The following is an 18,090-nucleotide window of genomic DNA, read 5'->3' as shown; positions in this document are numbered from 1 at the left end:
GGCCAGAGGGGTGGGAAGCGGGGCCTTCAGCACACCAGATTGGATGGGCATGATCTCACCTCCCTGATTCCTTAGGCCAAAGGTGCCTTTTTCGAGTCCAGGGTCAGCCTTCCTCAGCCCAAGAGGAGGCGTCATTGAACGCATGGCAGCCAGGAGCCCAAGGGGAGTTAAGGACCTTTATTTCACATTCACACATCTGTACATTTTCTATAAATAATGTGGAGCTGAAATATTCACAGTCATCTCTTGCCCACTCCCAGGCTCTCTCTCCCTCTGGCAGCCAGTGCTGCGATGCCACCCGCAGACACAGAGGTGGATACTGAACTCGGCCTCTCCCCACACCACCAGGTTCCTGGGCGTGGCAGCCTGTGGTCCCCGGGACTCTCCCAGCCCCACTCATTTTGCTCTCCCCTGCCGAAGGCCAGGCAGACCACAAGGGAACTGCTGCTCAGCAAACAGCAGCCGGTCAGTGCAGCCCCACTGCAGTGGTGGAGGCCGTGGTAGCAGCAGCCAGGCCTGTGCCCGTGGGCAGTCGCTGCCAGCTTGGGAACTGCCTGGAAGTTCCAGGCAGGAACTAACTAAGGGAGCAGGGAGGTTGCCACTCGCTCTGCTGCCCCTTGACTCCCCCCTTCCTTTCCCCACCCACCCCTCGTCTGGGGGGACAAGCCTCAAGCCTCCCTCAACTCCCCACGGTGGGACTGCTCCAGGCACCCAGTGGTGCCGGGTCACAGAGGACGGAGAGCCCAAGTCCTGCTCTGGAAGGTTATAATGTCAAGGATGAGAAACTACAACACAAATGTCTCAATGACACGTGACAGCGGGCTCGCACTTGCCTGTACTCCGAGTTCTTAGAAGCCATTGGCCCAACAGACAGACACACGCGTACTTTTGAGCCCCGAGGGGACAGGAGGATGGTCTTTTGGGGGTGGAGAGGAAGAAGCTGGAAGAGACTAGCTCAGCCCTGTGAGACACACCGAGACACTGAGACACACAGAACTGGGACCCATCTAAGCCTCAGCGAGGGGGCTTGCAGAGAACACACACGCATCACCCACTTCGCAGTCACAGCAGCGTCGTGCACTTGGGAACAGCGAGAGGCAAGGGACGGCCCCCGGGCTGGGGCAGCCTTAACCCCTCTCCATCAGCTAGAGACGGGCCGGGGTGGGGTTCTGAGATCTTCCTCACTGCTACGGACAGCAGCCACATATGAGAAGAGACACAACACAGAGTAGCAGATCTCGTGGGCCTGGAGGAGAGAAAACCAGCCAGATCAACGTCACGCAGATTCCTACGTCTTCACACGTGGAGATCTGCCAACTGGGAAACTCCTGCCCTAACTCTGGGCTCAGGCCTCCAGATTAAAGAGCCCCAAGCGAGGCCCCAGAGCTGGCCCGCGGGAGGGGGTCGGCATGTGTGCCTCCGCCAGGCTGAAGACCTGCTTCAGCTCCAGCTGCATCTCTGGCATCTAGACTAAATTCTCCTCTCAACCATTCTTAACTGCCCCTCACCCTGTGCTCTCAGAAGCCCACCCCACTCCTGCTGGAACGCCCCCGGGGAGCCCTTCGCAGACTGGCCTGTCGGCACACTCACCATCGGTGTCTTGTACTTGTGGCTCACCACTTCTTTAATTTCAGGAACTAAAACCGGACGGGCAAGAGACAAAACAGAAAGTTCAAAACTAAGAGCAATAGCGCCACACTCCCCCAGGCGGCAGCGCCCGGCACCAGGGTCCCCTTCCCCTGTGGGCCTCGCTCAGCCCCGGCCGGGTGAGAGGACACTGGCCCCGACGCCTCAGCCTGACATCTGAGGTCTGCAGTGGCTCCTGCCTCCATGGCCATGACTCTACCGACTTTGAGAGCCCCAGCACAGCAGCAGGCTAGTCTCTCACCAGCCTGGTCGCTGCTACCATCCAGGGCCCGAGGACCGCAGCTGACATTCCCAGGTTTTGGCTGGGAGGAAAGCACTGCCTCTAGCCTGTGCCTCACCTTGCTGAGACACCCGAGAACTCACCCCTGTCACCAACCCCATGCTCTGGTCAAGTTAAACACATTCCCTGTACTCCCAGCCCCTGCACTGAGGGTCCTGAGGCTGGATGAAGAAATGGCATGATACTAAACCCACCAGACTTGGAAGTTTCCTTCCCTGATGGCAGGAGAGGCCCAGGCCTGCCTGTGTGAGGGAGAGCGTCAGAGGGCTCTGGAGCAGACACACCGAGCAGAAGAGACAGGTGAGTACAGCACCCGGGGAGGGAGGTGACAGGGAGCATCAGGCAAAATACACACGTGTCCACAGCCCGGAATGCGAGCCTAAGAGTCACCCCTGCCCCAGCCATGCAGGGGTTCTGCTTGGCCAGAGGAAGGAGTAAGGTCCCCCAGCCTCAGCCATCATCATGGCCCCTGGAGACTGGGAGCAGGGGGCGTGGCATCCCCTGGGGGCCAGAAAAGGTAGGATGAGAGTTGGCCACACCTTCTTCTGACCCTGGGAGGTAGAATTCAGGGGGCCCCAGGGTTAACAGGGAATAAACTCATCAAAGGTAGAGCAATGAGCCCAGGTCCTTCTCCTGAGTTGGAAGACTCCCCCAAACGTCTCTCTGGCAGAAGAGAGAAAGGAGCACACGGGAGAAAACTCGGAACCAATGAGCCAGCGCGAGGGTGGAGGAGGTTGGGAAGGCAGAGGGTGGGGAGAGAAGGGAAGAGACAAGTTGGTGATGCGAGCAGCTGGCTTGGGCGAAGGGAGCCTGCCCACCCACCGCAGGGCCCAAGGCAGGGGCCTGGGGAGAGGCAGCACGGCGAGGTCACTTTACCTGCTGGAGAACGAAGGTTTTCATAGCAGCGATGAGGGGCACGAAAGAATGAAGCACAAACACAGCAGGAACTCAAAGCCCCAGGGTGAGAACCCAGACACCACTCAGTCAGCGCTTGGCTGGGGGGAGGGAGCCTAGCTCCCGGCTTCCAGCTACCACTGCCCTCTGCCTCTGAGGCCACTAGGCTTGGCTGCCCCCTAGAGTGAAGCTGCCTGCACCGCCGCACGCCCTCCTGCAGCCCAGAGGCTCGATGGACCCTGGCGTGGCCCCAGGGTGGCTGGACAGAGCACTGGGCTGCTAGAGGGACCGAGGCAGGTGACATGAACACAGCAGAGCTAGAGAATGGCTCGTCTGCTCTGCCCCACCAGCTGGCCAAACAAGGGAAGGTGGCGCTGCTTCGAGGAGCCTCTCCACTACCAGCGCTCATCTCTAAGCCCGGCGTCTAAGCCACTGCTCTTCGGGCCACTCTCAGGCAGCCACCGACCGACTAGCTTTCCCTTCTCCTCCCTTCTCTCAGGTCAGGACTCCCTCTTCCTCCCTATCACTCCTGCTTCTCCTGACCTCTCTGCAGAGGCTCTTCTTCTCTGTCTCTAGTCCCTCCTCTGGAGCTCCGAGGTTTGAGTTACTGCCATGTGAGTCCAGACCTAAGAGCAAAATAGTGTAATTACCAAATTCCTCCAGGACAAAGACGCCTCGAACTGTATTGCACTTTTTAATGTGATTCAGCTCTATGAAAACCTGCAAGAGAGGGAGGGAGGGAGGGAGGGGGGGGTAAGGCCCAGAGGCTCCCCCACTGCCCCGCAAAGCCCACTCTCCCAGCTATAGCCCCACCCACACAGAAAAGCTATTTCCCACAGGGAGGATGGAAGAATACACACACACACACAACTCAAAAGCGCTAAGAAGCGAAGACGGCAGAAAGGGCATGTACCTTCCGCTCCTGGCCGGAGGAGAAAGCATGGGAGAGAAAGGAAGGTGTTAGTTTTAACCGTCAAAGCCAACGCAAAGGCCCCTCTGCTGGCCTGGGCTGCCTGCCCACACCCTCTGCCCAGGGCAGTGCTTGGAGGACACTGTGCCCCAGGGGCCGCCCCTCAGCCCATCAGCTCTCTACCCTCCCATGCGTCCTCCTCCGGCACAGAGGGCTGGCACGGGCGCAAAGCTCCCCTCAGACTGTCCTTGGGAGGGAGGTGTTGGCATCTTCCTTGAAACGGGATTCAGGCTCCACCAAGAGTGTGTGGTGACTGGTAGTACTAACAGCAACCACTTGTGAGCACCTACTAGGAGTTCTACGAATACTATTTGTTTGTCCTTACGTCTACGTGGCGCAGGATATAGTATCACCCTCATTTTACAGATGAGGACACTGTGGATCAGGAGGTTTATTTGCCCACGGATGACGAAGCTGGGCTCCAAATCCAAGTACGTCCTGACTCCAAAGACCATGCTTTTCCCATCTGTTACCCCACACTGCAGAACTCCACCGGGGGTCCAATGCTTCCTCAACTCCAGCTGACTGTTATGTGGTAGAAGATAGACCCCCAAGGCCGTTATCTCATCATCAAGTCAGGGTTTGACTTTCTCTCTCTCTTCAGGATCTCTCTTCTGGGGCAAAGCCTTAAACTACAGACCAGCTTGTACATACTTTGTAACGGTTAGACGGTAGGTCAGTCCAAAGGGGGTGTACCAAGCGGGAAGAGGGCATCTGGGTGTCATTTAATGAGATCTCTTCTTCAGAAGGTGAGGCATCAGGGGAGGCCACAGCCCTAAAGTGCAGTCAGAAGCCTGGTCCCCGAGAAGTGCTGGCACCTTCATGGTCTAGAAAAGTACTTAAGTCAACCCCTCTTTGGGTGGGCCCTAAGGTCTTATTAAGTATACTATTTAATGTATTACTATGACTAACAGTAAATATACTACTGCAAGTATACTGCCAAGAAGCCTGGGCAGCTGTTTCCCAACACTCCAAGTTGCCCAGCTGGATTCCTGAAAGAAGGAGAACTAAAATGGCAAGTGGTAGGAGGAAGCCCCAGAGTCCAGATGTTCACCGCCCCTGAGTGTCTGCTGCCTGGCCAGGGGCCGTGGTGCTTCGCACACTCGCGTCTGGCTCAGGGCCTCAAGGAGACGAACCAGGACATCAGGGGAGGGGGAGGGAAGGCACTTGTGTGAAGACTCAGGACAGGGAGCGGACCTGGGATGACGCGCTGGCCTCAGAAAGGGATTAGCTTAAGGAATGTCCACTGAGAGAAAAAGTAATGCTGTGTTAGAACCAAGAGAAAAAACAGTCAGCTCCTATGGTGGAGTCCCAATGAGGGCAAGATGGATCCTGAAGTGCTCCCCAGTCAAAAGAAGGGGAGTGGGGCCTGTGGAGCTGGGGACAGAGTGGGGACGTTCAGAGGAAGGAAAAGAATAGGAAGAAGAATCGGCAGGAAAAAAAAGGCAAATAAACACACACACTCCAGATGGGACAGACACAAGCCAGCCACGCACACACGCGCGCGCGCGCACACACGCGCGTCACGCTTCACGCGCACTGGAAACACGCGAGGGGATCAGCCAGTATAGACTCTCGAAGCAAAACCACCAAGCAAAAGCACACCCTGGGATAAGGGAAGGCGGACACTGTGCGAAGAAGGGCCAAGTGAGACGCTCCCACTCACACTGTGCCGAGTGTAATGGGCAGGGGCAGCCGGGCCACCAAGGCGTGGCTCCCTCTCTCTCCCCTCCTCCCGGCACAGGCTCCCCGCCGCACCTTCCGGGTGGTTGCCAGTGTCACTGCGCCCTCCCCTCTGATTGTTCTCTCCGATCCAGCTGCTCCGATTCTCTCACTAGCCCCGGAGGCCTCTCTCACGCTCACTGGGGAAGCACTGGGGACCTGGACGCTGATCCTACTGCAGGTGCAACACCAGGGCTGGGAAGCCTCATGCCGCCACTTGCACCTACCTGGTTGTGCATGAACTTGAGATTGATCCCTTCTAGGGTGACCTGCAGCAAGCCACCCTCGCCAGTCTTCATGTCCTGCACGGGGAACTCGCCACCCAGCTCCGGCCCTGTGGCGAGGGAGGAGGTCGTCAGCTAACTGGGAGGTGGGGAGTCCCGCCGCCTGACCTCCTCGTCAGGCCTCCACCGCTCGGGACGGATGAAAACCCACAGAAGGCACGCGGCCAGGGAGCCGCCCTCTGCTCACCGGGTTTGATGCTCTGCTGTCGGGCGGCAGCGCGCTCCATGCTATCCTTCACGCAGTAGTACAGCTCCCGGCACTGCGGCACAGTGGGGAGAGCTGTCCTGTCATACAAGCTCTCCAGGCTCCCCACCCTCTACTCTAGAATGGCTGCTGGAGGCCTGGGCCGATGCCAGGACCTCGGAGACAGCTTTACGTGTTCCACGCCACAGCCAGAGGCCAAAGTGGGGCTCCAGCGTGGATTCTGCAACGTTGACTACCCTGCAGGAGCTCCGCACTTTCCCTCAACGCCCAACCCCCAACGCACACAGAGTTCACGGGTACCTTCTTAGTATAGAATTTGTTGAGCTGGGTCTCAGAGCCGTTTCTACGCCACAAGCATAGCACCTTGGTCTTGGGACAGTAGGTCATGTTGATGAGCTTCTCATACCACCAGCGCTCGTACACTGTCCCGATGTTACTACGTAGCACCACGCAGTCGTCACACACCTGCAGAGGCACACGGGGCAGTCGGTGGCCCTGGTCTCTTCCCACCCCAGGCCACACTGCACACCGCTCCCCACGGGGAAAGATGGGACAACTGGTCCCCAAGGTCAGGTTTTCTGTCTTATGCTCAGTCTTTCTTACGTGGAGACACAAACACTGAACTGCTGGACACATCGTCCACTAGAAGGTTTACCGACAGAGGATGAGCCATTGAAAGGAACTTGTGGGCAAGGAAGGAGGCTCACTTCACTTCAGTCAGTGTTCATTAGTTCTTGCGTGTTCTGGACTTAAAGTACGCAGAGGATATCTTATGCCTCCACCTTACAACCTTAGGAATCATCGCTATTGACAAGCACAAAGACAGGGGATTAGGGCAGACTTAACCAAGGAGAAAAAAAATGGAACCAACACATTTTCTAATCCTGGCTCGGCTCTAGTTCTGCATAAATCTTTTCAAAAATTAATTACACAAGTGACACACGGACATTGCTTATTGCAAAAAAAAGAAATTATACTACACAGGATGATATAAACTAAAAGGCAAAGTTCTCCACGTCCTCTTCTTGCTCAAAATTCTCCCTCAGGAAGAGGCATACCTGTTCGTATGCCTTCAGTTATGGTGGAGACATTATAGCACGATGGGTAAGAGCACAGGTCTAAGATCAGACTACCTGGATTTAGATTTAAGGCTGTCTCCTTACTTAGCTGTGTCACCTTAAGCAAGTTAATCTCTGTCTATATTTCCTCGTGTGTAAGATGGGGACAGTAATAACTTCATGGAGTTACTGTGAAGATTAAATAAGTTAATGTGCATAAAATTCTTAGAATTGGACTTCCCTGGTGGTGCAGTGGTTAAGAATCCACCTGCCAATGCAAGGGACGTGGGTTCGAACCCTGGTCCGAGAAGATCCCACATGCCGTGGAGCAACTAAGCCTGTGCACCACAACTACTGAGCCTGAGCTCTAGAGCCCGCAAACCACAACTACCGAACCCCCGTGCCACAAGTACTGAAGCCCGTGCACCTACAGCCCCGTGCTCCACAAGAGAAGCCACCGCAATGAGAAGCACGCGCACTGCCATGAAGAGTGGCCCCCACTCGCCGCAACTAGAGAAAGCCCGCACGCAGCAACGAAGACCCAATGCCAGCCAAAAAATAAATAAATTAGTTAATTAAATAAATGTTTAAAAGAATTCTTAGAATAAAGCCAGGCACATAGAATGTACCCTGGAGTTAGCTGCTATAACAACAATACAACTATGATACAAGAAATATAATAATAATTATTATGACTACATTGACGATTCTCACATCTTTCTCCATATGAGACCTGTCTTCCTGAGTCCTGACCTCTCTCTATCTGGATGTCTCACTGGCAGCACTTCAAACTCATCATGTCCAAATCTGAACTCCACATCTCCTCCTGGGCAGCTCCTCCTTCTAAGTTCCCTATTTCAGTAAATGGCATCACCGTCTCCCCCGGCTGCCCAGGCCAGAAATGAAGGAGTGATGCAAGACTCCTTCCATCAAGTCCCACCATTCTACCCCAAATACCCCTGGAACACACTCCCCCTCCCCGATTCCAGCCATCAAGTCCTACTCTTCTTCAAGTCTAAGCTCAAAGGTCACTTCTGAAGGTCGCCCACAACTCCCAGATCCTCTGCTATGTATTCCCGTAACACCTGCCCCCTGAACATCTTCTCGCAATGCTCGTTATATTTTATGACACCGGGTGTTTAATTATCTGACTTCCCCAACGGCTTGTCAACCCTGTTAGGGCAACAGAAACTATGTCTCCCTTATTCACTGATATAACCCCAAACCCAGCAAAGTTACCGTGGTGCACATGTCCTAAGTAGCCCTCAGTTCTGATAGGCACCTAGCCAAAGTCTAACACTTCAGGGTGACATGAAAATGACTCCCTTCTCAGCTACCTCATCATGTATGTTTCTGCCTCAGAGCAGAAATGCCACCCTACATGTGACAAACTACCACTTCAAAAAGCTGTGAATGTGAAAATCAAATTCAACTAAGCCAAAAGGCAGCAGAATATTAGCTAATTTCACTACTTTATAGAGGAGCAGTACTTGGTCCCTAAAATTACTTAGAAAGAGATCCATTTGAGAATTAAAAACACAGAAATGAAGAAAACATGGCCAATTTCCTTTACAATACTGGATTAAGAAAGGGTTTTTCTAACTATGACTCAAAATCCAGAAGCCACAAAAGAAATGATTAACTACAAAAAAAGTAAAAAAAACTCCTGCATGGTGAAAAATACCATAAGCTAGGGACTTTCCTGGTGGTCCAGTGGTTAAGACTCTGTGGTCCCAATGCGGGGGGCCCGGGTTTGATCCCTGATCAGGGAACTAGATCCCACATGTTGCAACTAAGATCCCGCATGCCTCAGCGAAGATCCCACATGCCTCAACAAAGACCGGGAGCAGCCAAATAAATAAATAAATATTTTTTAAAAAATACCATAAGCTAAATCAGAAAACTAATGAGGAACTTCGCAGTGGATGGGTCAGGTTGCCCACATGTGAACCCGTTGATCACTAGGACAGAGCCAACCATATGAGGCGACAGGAAGTATACATATACAGCACCACCTCTTCTTGCCAAAATACTGAATCTGAAACTGACCAAATCTCTAGATTGAATTACTAGCTTGTACAAATACAAGTGATAGAGAAACATGTTAAACAACACTAAGGAGATGCAGTCAGCAAAAAATCTAAAATGTAATAGGGCACATTTCTTCAACAACATAAATGGCAACGTGGGAGAGAAACTATTATATGTTAAGAGATACTTTAGAGTCATATCAACCCTAATTATAAATGCATTTTCCCTTTGACCCAGCAATTCCACTTCTGGAAATTCTTAGATAAACCTGTACATGTGGGAAATGAAGCAGGCACAGCATCACCCAGAGTCGTGCTACTGGCAACAGCAAAAATTTGGAAGAAAATCAAGGGTACGTAAATGCTGACTGGTCATATAAACTATGGTACAGTCACACGGTGGAACACTATACAGCCGTAAAAAGAATGAGAAAGCTCTTTTTGTAGTGATACGGAAGATCTCCAGGATAAGTTTAATGAAAAAAAAAAAAAGGTACAGATCAGTAGATATTATGTGCTACCTTTAGGTAAAAGAGTAGAAAAATAAGAACCTATGCTCATATTTTATTGTGTTTGCACAGAAAACCGCTGGAAGATACAAAGTGGTTATAAATAAAAGTGGTTACCTCCAAGAGGAAGGGGTGAGGTGGATGGGAAACTGAGTGGAAGGGGATAAGAATGAGAGCAAGACTTGCCAGTGTATACCATTCTATGTTGTTCTGACTTATGGACAATGTGACTATATCATCTATGCAATCTATATATAAAAGAAATGATAGAGATGGCCTTCCCTGGTCGCACAGTGGTTAAGAATCCACCTGCCAATGCAGGGGACACGGGTTTGAGCCCTGGTCTGGGAAGATCCCACATGCCGCAGAGCAACTAAGCCCGTGCGCCACAACTACTGAGCCTGCGCTCTAGAGCCCGTGCTCCGCAACAAGAGAAGCCAACGCAATGACAAGTCCGCGCACGGCAACAAAGAACAGCCCCCACTCGCCGCAACTGGAGAAAGCCCACACGCAGCAACGAAGACCCAACACAGCCAAAAATAAATTAAAATTAAAAAATAAAAGAAACGATAGGGAATCATCTACTATATTATTTGCATAAGAGCCTAACAATTTAATGATAAATGGATCATGAAGATGAATGAGGTAAGTGCGGAAGAATATTCTGGCATCAGTTCTAGGAGTTCCTTGTGACTCTCAAATATTGCTTTGGGCCCCTAGCATGAACCAGCACCTACCTCCATGAAAAAGATATCTCCATTTGTGTCTGTCCCCGCATGTACCACAAATGTCTGCTTCTTCATGTGCCGGCTGCCACTGGACCGGATAGAGAGATCTCGTCCATTCTGAGGAAAGAGAGATCCTTTAGGGACAGCCAAACATCCCTCTCACACAGCCCTCTGGGCCAAGAATCCCTCATTCAGCAATTCAATTCTTATCAGCTTCCTTAGAGCGGCGCCATCTGCTGGCCACTGGCCGCCATGGATGTGTTCTCAAACTTCCTGGTCTCAGGACTCTATCCATTTTAACTTTATTGATGACGCCCCAAGAACTTATGTCTTTGTAAGTTTTATTTATAGGTATTTACCACACTAGAAATTAAAACTGAAAAAATTTAAATGTTTATTAATTCACTTAAAAGGAATTAATAATTCATTAATAAATCCATTACATGATAATATGAATAACATATACTTTTTAAATCATCATATCTTCCAGAACAACAAAAAAAATGTGGTGAGTGGCACTATTTTACATTTTTTGCAAATCTCTTTAATGTTTGGCTTAATGAAAAATAGCTGTAGTCTCATATCTGCTTCTACATTCAATCTGTTGTGACATGTTGCTTTGGTTGAGGTACATTAAAGAAAATCTGACCTCACAGATATGTATCTGGAAAAGGGAGGAGTATTTTACTAGGCTTTCCAGATGAATATGCATATTCTTCTTTGATGCTATACCAGAACCTCAAGAAGTTTCTTAAAGTTAGTTGCAGTGTGTAATCTGAAAACACATCAATGAACACTTTGTACTTTGTTACATTAAAATCCATTTGTCTGCGTTACACTTGGAGTGGATCTTTCATCCACAGTTGAATTTGTAACATCACACATCAGTCATCTGGGAAATACTGGTTCGCCCAGTTATGCAGCTCTTCCAAATGTTGATGCATTTCATTACACAATATCAAAAAATCACATTCATCACCAATCTCACTGGAAAAGTCTTTAAATATTGGGAAGCTTCATGCACAAGAAGTTTGCCAAATACCCAACTCCAAATAACAGTAATTTGTTAGTCACTCTTTCAAGTAAAAATGATGTCCCATGACTGGCTGCAAAGCTGTCAGTTCACCTTGGAATTCAAATCATCACAAATTCCCTTTCCTCGAAACACTCATATTTTCATTTGCAGCAATAGGCTTTATGTATATTTCTCATTTTGTCACATAGAATACTAAGAAGATGTATAATCACCGATCAGATTGAATAAAACTGATGATTTTAACTGCATCATCAAGGACATTCACAAGTGAAACTGGCTTTTTGTTTTGTTTTATTTTTAACTGAGAGTGTGTGGAGGTGGGGACACTAGCACGGTTTGGTGCCGCCATCTTCACCGTGTTAAGGCACCAGTGGTTTTACCCACCATTGCATTTGCACCCTTAGTGCAAATGTCAACCCAGTAAGAAAGGCAAAACAACATTTTAGTATTATCATGAAAACAGTATTCACCTTGTGGATCCACAGGGGTCCACAGACCACACAAACGTTGAAATGGCTGCACTGGGATGGTTTTAGTGCAGAGAATCCTATCACAGAACAGAAGGGCAAAAGCCTCATCTAGAGTCAAAGCCCTATTTTCAGAACTAGGGATTTTGAAAACATACGAGCCAAGAAATGACCTACGCGGAAGCCTCTGTGTTAGGCCATGAGGCCCACGCCTGCGAGGCTGACTAGCGCAATGGAAGGGAGCCTAAAGGACGGCCCAGGTGTGCTCACCAGGTTTGCCAGCTGGTCAAGCACTTCGTTGATTTGCTGGCTGTACACAAGCCCAATATGCGACTTTCCCATCAGGCGCCTCACCTTCTTCCGGATATCATTCTTATTTACCTGAAAAGCCAAAACAGGATCTTAATATCTTTCCTCCTGAGAAAAGTAGAATTCTAAAAGACCACATCACTGAGGATAAAACATTCAACTGTGTGTTCTGCCAACAGTCTGAGAAGAAAAACCCTGGTTCTGTCTCCATGTGGCTTCTGCAGAAAAGTGGCTCTTAGAGAAGTTCTGGTTTAAGTGGACGGGGACTCACGGGGACACATCCTCCCTAACCCCCCAACCAATACCATAACATTCACCTCTAAAAACCCCTGGGGCTCCTCAGACTGTGATTCTTAGATAGTAAGACTTAAGAGTAGCAATGTTCTACACTCAGTTGTCACCAAGACACCATCTTAGGGTTAAAGATCACCACCCTTTCCCAACCAGAGTTTAACTGGTACCCCTGGAGTTCAAGAGACCCTTAAACAGAAAAGGAAACAAACCAAGAGTGCCTGCAGGGTATTCTCTGCATTTGATCAACTAATCCCTTCACATTTAGAGAGGCTGGGAGAACAGGAGGAGGAGAAACCCAGGAGCTCATTCTCAAAACAACTCTCTTCTACCCACCAAGTCCCTTTCAGAACAGGACTCTTCTATTTGGTAACACAGTTCTCCCACAGCTGTAGAAACCAAGCACAACCAAGTCAAACTAGAACCTACCATTGCTTTTTTAATGAGTAGCTCTTTTTACATCTATGGCAAAGTCTATATGATAAAGGACTAATGCTGAAAAGTAAATTCTGGGCATTCTTTCTAAAGTTTCAGAGCCTACTATGTAAAAAACAATTTTTTTCCCACTGTATTCTGTAGGGAGTTCTACAGGCATCCTAAACTATTCAGCAAAGGAAGCCCATTTAAAATTCAGAATCAACAAGTGGCATGCAATCATCAATCACCTGTACAACATTCCTTAGCACAGCAGCCTGGCAGCTTCAGAGAAATGGATCATGTGTGAGCTGCAGAGAGGCCTCAGACTTTCAATGAAGAAGAGAGCCCCAGCAAGATGCTCTGACTGCTTCCCAACTGCCCCAAGATTTAGGCAACAGGAACAAGCCTTGCCCTCCACTATCAGCAGTAGCTGGGCGTGAGCAAAATAGACGTTACCTTCATCAGCAGCATGTAGGAGATGAGGTTGTGCAAGAGCGTGGCCAGCAAACGATCTTCATCATCCTCTAGGCGCTTCCGGTCATGTTCTCCTAGGGACAGGTACCTGAGCAGGAGACCAGGACAAGTCAGCCCCCAGGTGGGAGAACACAGAATTAACTGGGAAGAGGCTGAATTTGCATTTTCCCAAGGGTTTCTAAGCATCATACCTGTCTATCATTTCCTGGGGACCCTGGTCCATACCCATCCCCTCTCTCTCCAACATCACAGCATCTAAGAACGCATCTTCCCAGAACTGCATTTGGTCCCATAAAGTAGAACGCTCTTTGCCTGTGTGGAATAGAGTGTTTTTAGGGGCTTATATAACATATAAAGAATATGGCTGCCGAACTAAAACAGAGTAAATTCCAGAAAAAAGGAAGTCATTACAAATTCCAGGGCAAAGGAAACACGAGGCTCTTCACCCCAGATCTAACATTCCTGCCACCAGCCCCAGCTGCCTCCAAGTGAGGCCCAATCCCTCCCGAGGAGGAGGGATGAACAGCACACAAAGAAAGGTGGTTACTTATAGAAAAGGTCTCCATAGCAGCATCCTCTAACTGGTCCCACATCGATCCTTTGTCCCTTCCTGCCGATTTGTGAGCAGGAAGGACCATGGTAGCAAGAAAGTAAAAGAAGACAGAAAGACAGAGGCTGTTGGTTAATACCAAACTTCAGTCTCTTCTAGTTTTCACCCACTGTTTTTTCCCCAGTATGTCGCTTGCTTCAGATATAAAAATGTCCTCTAACGTCAGCACTGAGATCAGCAAAAAGCCAAGCAGCTACTTGTTCAGTGCCACCCTCTTCCCAGGCTGAGTCCAGCTTCCTTCCAGTGCAAGTGGCCTTCGCAGTCTATTTCTCACCTAGGAGTCCCTCGTAGAGATAGACTCGCTGGCTTACATCTTCAGAAAAGCGAACTGGGCTGCCCACCAGCTTCTCCTTTACACTTGGCTTCAAGTTGTGGGCTTTACCCTAGAGAGAAGAGGCAACAGGTCAGCTGCCAGAGGTAACAACGAATGGGGCAAAGGAAACCAAGCAGCTCATTAAGAGGCTCACACACACTAGGCACCATCATTAGTCACATATATTCCAGTAGCCCTGTCTTTGCTACTCTGCTTGCCTCCATCAGAAGTCAATCTGATAATCCTGCTTTCTGTTACTGCCTCCCAAAACATGCAAGCAAGTTTTCATTTCTACTTACCTTTACCCTTTAGTCTCTGTAAGACTCTTTCCTCTTCAAAAAAAAAAAAAAAATAGGCAAATTCTCTGTAGCAGCGTGATGCCGTGAAAAGAACACTGGATTTGAAGTCTAGACTGAGCAACGTTCAGATCCCTGACTCTTACTAGCTGTGTGATCTTAGGTACAACGCTTAGCTTCTCTGAGAGTCATTTTCCTCACCTGTAAAAGGAAGGTTATAATACCTACCCGAAAGGACTATTCTCATTTAATATGAGAAAATACATATACATCACTTAATAGTGCCTGGCACATGGTTGGTATTTGATAAATGTTAAGTCTTCTCTTCTACCATCTCTTAGAAATATCTTCCCACATAGAAATACCACTAACTTCATCTACCACTTCTGCAATATTAGACTTTCTATTCATTCAAAAAAGATCTTCGGCTGGGCGAGAGGTAGTTTTCATGCCTGCTTCACAGCACATACAACAGCATAAGCAGAGAAGCCACTGAACAAAGGTTATCATTAGGCAATACCTGATTAGTGTGTCCAAATGCCAGCTTCCTGGTTCACAGCACAAGACTTTGTTCAATGAACCATATTAACCTAAGATAATTAATTTCTTACCAAAATAGCCCTTTTTGAGCCAAGAAATTTAGGTAACTGCTCTCAGCAACTCAACTGCACAAAGAGCCTTGCCCAGAAGTACAGGAAAAGTAAGAATTTGTCCCAGGAAGGTGCCAGGAAAGGTAGCACACAGCTGAATGGCTTCTTGCGAGACTGCTACTCCATAACATCTAACTCAACCTCCAAAATGGAAGCACACTAGGAGGATTTAAAATACTCTTGGGGCTTCCCTGGTGGCGCAGTGGTTGAGAATCCGTCTGTCAATGCAGGCGACACGGGTTCAATCCCTGGTCTGGGAAGATCCCACATGCCGTGGTGCAACTAAACCCATGCGCCACAACTATGGAGTCTGCACTCTAGAGCCCATGAGCCACAACTACTGAGCCTGCGTGCCACAACTACTGAAGCCCACGTGCCTAGAGCCCGTGCTCTGCAACAAGAGAAGCCACCACAATGAGAAGCCCGCGCACAGCAGCAAGAGTAGCTCCTGCTCACCGCAACTAGAGAAAGCCCACGCGTAACAATGAAGACCCGACTCAGTCAAAAATAAATAAATGAAATCAATAAATGTATTAAAAATAATAATAATAAAATACTCTTAATTAAAAGGGTCTGTTTAGACTCAGGGAGAGTTAAGATCCATTAGCTTGAATGGCTCTGCTGACTCTCAATCCTATCCCCTACCTCCACCTTGGGATGTCACTTGCTCTATTAGAAGCATGTATACAGAAGGCCCTGGGGGTGGGAATGATCACCAGTGTTAAATAATTTATTTCATTTCAATTTCATCTTCCATTCTCCCCACAGACCAAAGAGAAGAACCTATGAGCTCGTGCAGAGAATATCCATTCTCAACTTTGCCTAACCAAGTTGTGAGTGTATCAGAACCCTTAAAACTGCCTAAAGAGGCCTGTATACACTGAAGGGCAGTGGGTCTAAAGGCAAGGACTAAAAAGAATTCATTTAATTCCAACTGATCACTGGCTTATTGTACAGCCTTCACAGCACATACCCATGTGAGGTCTTTTCTTCCTAAGGCTTTGTTTCCCTCACCTGGCAGAAGAGATTAGTTGTAGCAAATGCACTGAATTGCAAACTTCTTGAAAATGGGAATCATGACTTATCATGCTTGTTTCTTTCGTAGAGAATCTGGCATTTAGTAAATCACTTAATAGATGTTTATTAATGAAGGAAAGCTTCAAACATACTACATGAAATGAAAGAATATACTAAAATGAAATGCTATTTTAAGGTGCTATATAAATAAAGCAGTGACCAGAATAAAACTAGACTAGTCCATAAAAATAGGTAGACTGGTACAAGATGAGAGCTGCAACTGCCCTGACATTGCTATAAAGGCATCACTTTGCTTATTTTAAACACGGAGGTTACTGCCACATAGGAGTCGAAGCCCTTATCTGACTGGGCAGGAAGCCTAACTCATCAATGATTCAGGAGAAGGTTCTAAAAGCCCCAGATCACGGAGTCAAATGACTCTGAAAAAAAGCTAACTTAAGAGACATTTTCTTTAAAGTCAAATATGTGAAGGTTATCCATTCCTTCCTTCCTCTTTTCCTTCTAATTGCCTCCTAACTTTTCATCCTTTTCTAACCCATCCCCATCCCACTGAAAAAATGGTCTTCTTTTGTTAGTAAACAAACTTACAAAGATGGCACTGGTGGCAGAGTTGGTTTCAATTTCACTATCAGACAACGTGCCTCTAGAGCCTGCCAAGTGGGTGCCGCCCTCACCGCCTGGGCCATCACCTGCATTGCTGCTCAGGTCACTGTCCGCTCCGAGGGTCTCTCCAGAGCTATTACTCACCTGGAAAGGAAAAAAAGGTGGTAAGGGATATTCCCCAGGATGTGTCCCAGAAATGCCAAGCTGCTAGAGCTCTCTGCTATCATAAAAAAAGTATCCAGGGCTTCCCTGGTGGCGCAGTGGTTGAGAGTCTGCCTGCCGATGCAGGGGACATGGGTTCGTGCCCCGGTCTGGGAAGATCCCACATGCCGCGGAGCGGCTAGGTCCGTGAGCCATGGCCGCTGAGCCTGCGCATCCGGAGCCTGTGCTGCGCAACAGGAGAGGCCACAACAGTGAGAGGCCCGCGTACCGCAAAAAAAAAAAAAAAAAAAAAAAAAAAAAGTCAAATAAAAAAAAAAAGTATCCAACTGCAAAGGTGTGTCAGACAGCCTCTGGAAGTACCTTCTTTACAAGACGAGGGGAAGCCCTGGGTGAAATCTCGGGGTCTGATCCCACAAACAAAGACCTGTGACAGGTAGACATCTCCACCAAGAGAACCAACCTGACCTGAGACTAAGAACAGCCCCCAAAGGAGAGAGTAGCCCCCTTCTCCAAAGGGGGACCCACACCCCACCCACCAAGATGCCAGCGTGGTGTTCCCCTACCACGGTGCTAACTTCAGAGTCCTGACTCGAGCTTCGGATCATAACGGCTGGACTCACACCAAGGACAGAATCTGGATCAGTCCTCTGAAACAAGACACACGGACTCAGACACATTCGGGAGGTGTCCAATCTAGTCTCAGTTTCCCTAAGAAATACTGTATCTTCTTCCTTCTCTCCATCCCCACCCTTCTACTATCATCCCTAGATAGGTCATGAAAAATGAACTTTTTTCCTGAATATAAAATATATATGACTTACAGAGCGAGAAAAATAATGAATGTTAAAGAAGTACATGCTCACTACAGAAAATACACGAAAGAATAAGGAAATAAAGATAAGCCATAAACTTACCACCTACGTTAATCTCTGTTAAGTCTTTAGCATATTTCCTTTGTCTTTTCTATGTATGTTTTAAAAATAAAATTTGAATCATACTGTATATAGCTTTGTAAACACTTTCCCATGTCACCAAATTTTTGAAAATACAGTCATTAGCGGATACTAATATTCTATTACATGGATATATTACGCTTA

The 18,090-nt window shown here is 48.5% G+C and overlaps 1 protein-coding gene across 50 annotated transcripts in view; it reads right to left on the bottom strand.

Moving 5' to 3' along the window:
- Positions 1–158: 158 nt before the first annotated feature.
- MADD (MAP kinase activating death domain) overlaps positions 159–18,090 on the bottom strand; it is a 39,191-nt gene continuing 21,259 nt past the window's right edge. For 11 of the 50 annotated variants that reach the window (XM_032639893.1, XM_032639901.1, XM_032639898.1 and 8 more), the window contains 14 exons: positions 17,530–17,640; positions 16,817–16,975; positions 14,206–14,314; positions 13,869–13,931; positions 13,513–13,633; positions 13,304–13,409; positions 12,101–12,211; positions 10,337–10,444; positions 6,303–6,467; positions 5,985–6,057; positions 5,741–5,847; positions 3,472–3,541; positions 1,591–1,637; positions 159–1,246 (listed from right to left, as the gene is read on the bottom strand). In XM_032639893.1, coding sequence (XP_032495784.1) covers positions 1,142–1,246; positions 1,591–1,637; positions 3,472–3,541; positions 5,741–5,847; positions 5,985–6,057; positions 6,303–6,467; positions 10,337–10,444; positions 12,101–12,211; positions 13,304–13,409; positions 13,513–13,633; positions 13,869–13,931; positions 14,206–14,314; positions 16,817–16,975; positions 17,530–17,640 — 1,455 coding nt within the window. In that variant the 3' untranslated portion in view covers positions 159–1,141. Of the gene's footprint in view, positions 1,247–1,590; positions 1,638–3,364; positions 3,448–3,471; positions 3,542–5,740; positions 5,848–5,984; positions 6,058–6,302; positions 6,468–10,336; positions 10,445–12,100; positions 12,212–13,303; positions 13,410–13,512; positions 13,634–13,868; positions 13,932–14,205; positions 14,315–16,816; positions 16,976–17,529; positions 17,641–18,090 lie in introns of all 50 variants that reach the window. The other 39 variants (XM_032639900.1, XM_032639906.1, XM_032639940.1 and 36 more) reach the window with 13 other exon arrangements.

Source organism: Phocoena sinus, chromosome 8, assembly GCF_008692025.1.
Source record: "Phocoena sinus isolate mPhoSin1 chromosome 8, mPhoSin1.pri, whole genome shotgun sequence".
NCBI classification, from domain to species: domain Eukaryota; kingdom Metazoa; phylum Chordata; class Mammalia; order Artiodactyla; family Phocoenidae; genus Phocoena; species Phocoena sinus.
Note: the sequence above shows the minus strand (reverse complement) of the source record. Positions and strands in the feature narration are given on the sequence as shown.